Genomic DNA, 7500 nt, shown 5'->3' with positions numbered 1-7500 from the left:
ATAAGGTCTGGAGGGGGAGGATAACAGAGTCTATTATATCAGGTCTGGAGGGGGAGGATAACAGAGTCTATTATATCAGGTCTGGAGGGGGAGGATAACAGAGTCTATTATATCAGGTCTGGAGGGGGAGGATAACAGAGTCTATTATATCAGGTCTGGAGGGGGAGGATAACAGAGTCTATTATATCAGGTCTGGAGGGGGAGGATAACAGAGTCTATTATATCAGGTCTGGAGGGGGAGGATAACATAGTCTATTATATCAGGTCTGGAGGGGGAGGATAACAGAGTCTATTATATCAGGTCTGGAGGGGGAGGATAACAGAGTCTATTATATCAGGTCTGGAGGGGGAGGATAACAGAGTCTATTATATCAGGTCTGGAGGGGGAGGATAACAGAGTCTATTATATCAGGTCTGGAGGGGGAGGATAACAGAGTCTATTATATCAGGTCTGGAGGGGGAGGATAACAGAGTCTATTATATCAGGTCTGGAGGGGGAGGATAACAGAGTCTATTATATCAGGTCTGGAGGGGGAGGATAACAGAGTCTATTATATCAGGTCTGGAGGGGGAGGATAACAGAGTCTATTATATCAGGTCTGGAGGGGGAGGATAACAGAGTCTATTATATCAGGTCTGGAGGGGGAGGATAACAGAGTCTATTATATCAGGTCTGGAGGGGAGGATAACAGAGTCTATTATATCAGGTCTGGAGGGGGAGGATAACAGAGTCTATTATATCAGGTCTGGAGGGGGAGGATAACAGAGTCTATTATATCAGGTCTGGAGGGGGAGGATAACAGAGTCTATTATATCAGGTCTGGAGGGGGAGGATAACAGAGTCTATTATATCAGGTCTGGAGGGGGAGGATAACAGAGTCTATTATATCAGGTCTGGAGGGGGAGGATAACAGAGTCTATTATATCAGGTCTGGAGGGGGAGGATAACAGAGTCTATTATATCAGGTCTGGAGGGGGAGGATAACAGAGTCTATTATATCAGGTCTGGAGGGGGAGGATAACAGAGTCTATTATATCAGGTCTGGAGGGGAGGATAACAGAGTCTATTATATCAGGTCTGGAGGGGGAGGATAACAGAGTCTATTATATCAGGTCTGGAGGGGGAGGATAACAGAGTCTATTATATCAGGTCTGGAGGGGGAGGAATAACAGAGTCTATTATATCAGGTCTGGAGGGGGAGGATAACAGAGTCTATTATATCAGGTCTGGAGGGGGAGGATAACAGAGTCTATTATATCAGGTCTGGAGGGGGGAGGATAACAGAGTCTATTATATCAGGTCTGGAGGGGGAGGATAACAGAGTCTATTATATCAGGTCTGGAGGGGGGAGGATAACAGAGTCTATTATATCAGGTCTGGAGGGGGAGGATAACAGAGTCTATTATATCAGGTCTGGAGGGGGAGGATAACAGAGTCTATTATATCAGGTCTGGAGGGGGGAGGATAACAGAGTCTATTATATCAGGTCTGGAGGGGGAGGATAACAGAGTCTATTATATCAGGTCTGGAGGGGGGAGGATAACAGAGTCTATTATATCAGGTCTGGAGGGGGGAGGATAACAGAGTCTATTATATCAGGTCTGGAGGGGGGAGGATAACAGAGTCTATTATATCAGGTCTGGAGGGGGAGGATAACAGAGTCTATTTATATCAGGTCTGGAGGGGGGAGGATAACAGAGTCTATTATATCAGGTCTGGAGGGGGAGGATAACAGAGTCTATTATATCAGGTCTGGAGGGGGAGGATAACAGAGTCTATTATATCAGGTCTGGAGGGGGGAGGATAACAGAGTCTATTATATCAGGTCTGGAGGGGGGAGGATAACAGAGTCTATTATATCAGGTCTGGAGGGGGAGGATAACAGAGTCTATTATATCAGGTCTGGAGGGGGAGGATAACAGAGTCTATTATATCAGGTCTGGAGGGGGAGGATAACAGAGTCTATTATATCAGGTCTGGAGGGGGAGGATAACAGAGTCTAAAATATCAGGTCTGGAGGGGGAGGATAACAGAGTCTAAAATATCAGGTCTTGGAGGGGGGAGGATAACAGAGTCTAAAATATCAGGTCTGGAGGGGGAGGATAACAGAGTCTAATATATCAGGTCTGGAGGGGGGGAGGATAACAGTCCTATTATATCAGGTCTGGAGGGGGGAGGATAACAGAGTCTATTATATCAGGTCTGGAGGGGGAGGATAACAGTAAGGTCTGATTAATATCAAGGTCTGGAGGGGGAGGATAACAGAGTCTATTATATCAGGTCTGGAGGGGGGAGGATAACAGAGTCTATTATATCAGGTCTGGAGGGGGAGGATAACAGAGTCTATTATATCAGGTCTGGAGGGGGAGGATAACAGAGTCTATTATATCAGGTCTGGAGGGGGAGGATAACAGAGTCTATTATATCAGGTCTGGAGGGGGGAGGATAACAGAGTCTATTATATCAGGTCTGGAGGGGGAGGATAACAGGTCTATTATATCAGGTCTGGAGGGGGAGGATAACAGAGTCTATTATATCAGGTCTGGAGGGGGAGGATAACAGAGTCTATTATATCAGGTCTGGAGGGGGAGGATAACAGAGTCTATTATATCAGGTCTGGAGGGGGGAGGATAACAGAGTCTATTATATCAGGTCTGGAGGGGGGAGGATAACAGGAGTCTATTATATCAGGTCTGGAGGGGGGAGGATAACAGAGTCTATTATATCAGGTCTGGAGGGGGAGGATAACAGAGTCTATTATATCCAGGTCTGGAGGGGGGAGGATAACAGAGTCTATTATATCAGGTCTGGAGGGGGGAGGATAACAGAGTCTATTATATCAGGTCTGGAGGGGGGAGGATAACAGAGTCTATTATATCAGGTCTGGAGGGGGAGGATAACAGAGTCTATTATATCAGGTCTGGAGGGGGAGGATAACAGAGTCTATTATATCAGGTCTGGAGGGGGGAGGATAACAGAGTCTATTATATCAGGTCTGGAGGGGGAGGATAACAGAGTCTATTATATCAGGTCTGGAGGGGGGAGGATAACAGAGTCTATTATATCAGTGTCTGGAGGGGGGGAGGATAACAGAGTCTATTATATCAGGTCTGGAGGGGGGAGGATAACAGAGTCTATTATATCAGGTCTGGAGGGGGGAGGATAACAGAGTCTATTATATCAGGTCTGGAGGGGGGAGGATAACAGAGTCTATTATATCAGGTCTGGAGGGGGAGGATAACAGAGTCTATTATATCAGGTCTGGAGGGGGAGGATAACAGAGTCTATTATATCAGGTCTGGAGGGGGAGGATAACAGAGTCTATTATATCAGGTCTGGAGGGGGGAGGATAACAGAGTCTATTATATCAGGTCTGGAGGGGGGAGGATAACAGAGTCTATTATATCAGGTCTGGAGGGGGGAGGATAACAGAGTCTATTATATCAGGTCTGGAGGGGGAGGATAACAGAGTCTATTATATCAGGTCTGGAGGGGGGAGGATAACAGAGTCTATTATATCAGGTCTGGAGGGGGGAGGATAACAGAGTCTATTATATCAGGTCTGGAGGGGGGAGGATAACAGAGTCTATTATATCAGGTCTGGAGGGGGAGGATAACAGAGTCTATTATATCAGGTCTGGAGGGGGGAGGATAACAGAGTCTATTATATCAGGTCTGGAGGGGGAGGATAACAGAGTCTATTATATCAGGTCTGGAGGGGGGAGGATAACAGAGTCTATTATATCAGGTCTGGAGGGGGGAGGATAACAGAGTCTATTATATCAGGTCTGGAGGGGGAGGATAACAGAGTCTATTATATCAGGTCTGGAGGGGGGAGGATAACAGAGTCTATTATATCAGGTCTGGAGGGGGGAGGATAACAGAGTCTATTATATCAGGTCTGGAGGGGGGAGGATAACAGAGTCTATTATATCAGGTCTGGAGGGGGGAGGATAACAGAGTCTATTATATCAGGTCTGGAGGGGGAGGATAACAGAGTCTATTATATCAGGTCTGGAGGGGGGAGGATAACAGAGTCTATTATATCAGGTCTGGAGGGGGAGGATAACAGAGTCTATTATATCAGGTCTGGAGGGGGAGGATAACAGAGTCTATTATATCAGGTCTGGAGGGGGGAGGATAACAGAGTCTATTATATCAGGTCTGGAGGGGGGAGGATAACAGATCTATTATATCAGGTCTGGAGGGGGGAGGATAACAGGTCCTATTATATCAGGTCTGGAGGGGGGAGGATAAACAGAGTCTATTATATCAGGTCTGGGAGGGGGAGGATAACAGAGTCTATTATATCAGGTCTGGAGGGGGAGGAAAACAGAGTCTATTATATCAGGTCTGGAGGGGGGAGGATAACAGAGTCTATTATATCAGGTCTGGAGGGGGGAGGATAACAGAGTCTATTATATCAGGTCTGGAGGGGGGGAGGATAACAGTCTATTATATCAGGTCTGGAGGGGGAGGATAACAGAGTCTATTATATCAGGTCTGGAGGGGGGAGGATAACAGAGTCTATTATATCAGGTCTGGAGGGGGAGGATAAACAAGTCTATTTATATCAGGTCTGGAGGGGGGAGGATAACAGTCTATTATATCAGGTCTGGAGGGGGGAGGATAACAGAGTCTATTATATCAGGTCTGGAGGGGGGAGGATAACAGAGTCTATTATATCAGGTCTGGAGGGGGGAGGATAACAGAGTCTATTATATCAGGTCTGGAGGGGGGAGGATAACAGAGTCTATTATATCAGGTCTGGAGGGGGGAGGATAACAGAGTCTATTATATCAGGTCTGGAGGGGGGAGGATAACAGAGTCTATTATATCAGGTCTGGAGGGGGGAGGATAACAGAGTCTATTATATCAGGTCTGGAGGGGGAGGGATAACAGAGTCTATTATATCAGGTCTGGAGGGGGAGGATAACAGAGTCTATATATAGTCAGGTCTGGAGGGGGAGGATAACAGAGTCTATTATATCAGGTCTGGAGGGGGAGGATAACAGAGGTCTATTATATCAGGTCTGGAGGGGGGAGGATAACAGAGTCTATTATATCAGGTCTGGAGGGGGGAGGATAACAGAGTCTATTATATCAGGTCTGGAGGGGGGAGGACTTAACAGCGTCTATTATATCAGGTTCCTGGAGGGGGGGTAGGATAACAGAGTCTATTATATCAGGTCTGGAGGGGGGAGGATAACAGAGTCTGATTATATCAGGTCTGGAGGGGGAGGATAACAGAGTCTATTATATCAGGTCTGGAGGGGGAGGATAACAGAGTCTATTATATCAGGTCTGGAGGGGGAGGATAACAGAGTCTATTATATCAGGTCTGGAGGGGGAGGATAACAGTCTTTATATCAGGTCTGGAGGGGGAGGATAACAGAGTCTATTATATCAGGTCTGGAGGGGGGAGGATAACAGTCTATTATATCAGGTCTGGAGGGGGAGGATAACAGAGTCTATTATATCAGGTCTGGAGGGGGGAGGATAACAGAGTCTATTATATCAGGTCTGGAGGGGGAGGATAACAGAGTCTATTATATCAGGTCTGGAGGGGGAGGATAACAGAGTCTATTATATCAGGTCTGGAGGGGGAGGATAACAGAGTCTATTATATCAGGTCTGGAGGGGGAGGATAACAGAGTCTATTATATCAGGTCTGGAGGGGGGAGGATAACAGAGTCTATTATATCAGGTCTGGAGGGGGGAGGATAACAGTCTATTATATCAGGTCTGGAGGGGGGAGGATAACAGTCTATTATATCAGGTCTGGAGGGGGGAGGATAACAGAGTCTATTATATCAGGTCTGGAGGGGGAGGATAACAGAGTCTATTATATCAGGTCTGGAGGGGGAGGAAAACAGAGTCTATTATATCAGGTCTGGAGGGGGGAGGATAACAGAGTCTATTATATCAGGTCTGGAGGGGGGAGGATAACAGTCTATTATATCAGGTCTGGAGGGGGGAGGATAACAGTCTATTATATCAGGTCTGGAGGGGGAGGATAACAGAGTCTATTATATCAGGTCTGGAGGGGGAGGATAACAGAGTCTATTATATCAGGTCTGGAGGGGGGAGGATAACAGTCTATTATATCAGGTCTGGAGGGGGGAGGATAACAGTCTATTATATCAGGTCTGGAGGGGGGAGGATAACAGAGTCTATTATATCAGGTCTGGAGGGGGGAGGATAACAGTCTATTATATCAGGTCTGGAGGGGGAGGATAACAGTCTATTATATCAGGTCTGGAGGGGGGAGGATAACAGTCTATTATATCAGGTCTGGAGGGGGAGGATAACAGAGTCTATTATATCAGGTCTGGAGGGGGGAGGATAACAGAGTCTATTATATCAGGTCTGGAGGGGGAGGATAACAGAGTCTATTATATCAGGTCTGGAGGGGGAGGATAACAGAGTCTATTATATCAGGTCTGGAGGGGGGAGGATAACAGAGTCTATTATATCAGGTCTGGAGGGGGAGGATAACAGAGTCTATTATATCAGGTCTGGAGGGGGAGGATAACAGAGTCTATTATATCAGGTCTGGAGGGGGAGGATAACAGTCTATTATATCAGGTCTGGAGGGGGAGGATAACAGAGTCTATTATATCAGGTCTGGAGGGGGGAGGATAACAGAGTCTATTATATCAGGTCTGGAGGGGGAGGATAACAGTCTATTATATCAGGTCTGGAGGGGGGAGGATAACAGTCTATTATATCAGGTCTGGAGGGGGAGGATAACAGAGTCTATTATATCAGGTCTGGAGGGGGAGGATAACAGAGTCTATTATATCAGGTCTGGAGGGGGGAAGATAACAGTCTATTATATCAGGTCTGGAGGGGGAGGAGTGGTAAAGCGAGGGATGGAGAGAGGAGAGGGGAGTGTGGATGAAGGTTTATTTATTTGATTGAGGAGACCTCCACACACACACTACACCTCCTATAATAAAGAGCCCCCCACATCCCTCTACCTGTTGGTAGCTCCTATAATAAAGACCCCCCACATCCCTCTACCTGTTGGTAGTTCCTATAATAAAGACCCCCCACATCCCTCTACCTGTTGGTAGATCCTATAATAAAGACCCCCCCCACATCCCTCTACCTGTTGGTAGCTCCTATAATAAAGACCCCCCCCCCACATCCCTCTACCTGTTGGTAGTTCCTATAATAAAGACCCCCCCCCCTCTACCTGTTGGTAGCTCCTATAATAAAGACCCCCCCACCCCCCACATCCCTCTACCTGTTGGTAGCTCCTATAATAAAGACCCCCCCACCCTCTACCTGTTGGTAGCTCCTATAATAAAGACCCCCCCACATCCCTCTACCTGTTGGTAGTTCCTATAATAAAGACCCCCCCTCCCCCCCCCCCCACATCCCTCTACCTGTTGGTAGCTCCTATAATAAAGACCCCCCCACATCCCTCTACCTGTTGGTAGATCCTATAATAAAGACCCCCCCCACATCCCTCTACCTGTTGGTAGTTCCTA

At 46.9% G+C, this 7500-nt stretch overlaps 1 protein-coding gene across 1 annotated transcript in view; it reads right to left on the bottom strand.

Moving 5' to 3' along the window:
- The window catches only part of LOC129839227 (transitional endoplasmic reticulum ATPase-like), a 34926-nt gene that overhangs the window by 4890 nt on the left and 22536 nt on the right, over positions 1 to 7500 (bottom strand). The window contains exon 13 of the mRNA XM_055906538.1: positions 6985 to 7040. Coding sequence (XP_055762513.1) covers positions 6985 to 7040 — 56 coding nt within the window. The remainder of the gene's footprint in view (positions 1 to 6984; positions 7041 to 7500) is intronic.

This window comes from Salvelinus fontinalis, chromosome 40 (genome assembly GCF_029448725.1).
Source record: "Salvelinus fontinalis isolate EN_2023a chromosome 40, ASM2944872v1, whole genome shotgun sequence".
NCBI lineage: Eukaryota > Metazoa > Chordata > Actinopteri > Salmoniformes > Salmonidae > Salvelinus > Salvelinus fontinalis.
The sequence above is the reverse complement of the archived record's forward strand: the minus strand, read 5'-3'. Positions and strand labels throughout refer to the sequence as shown.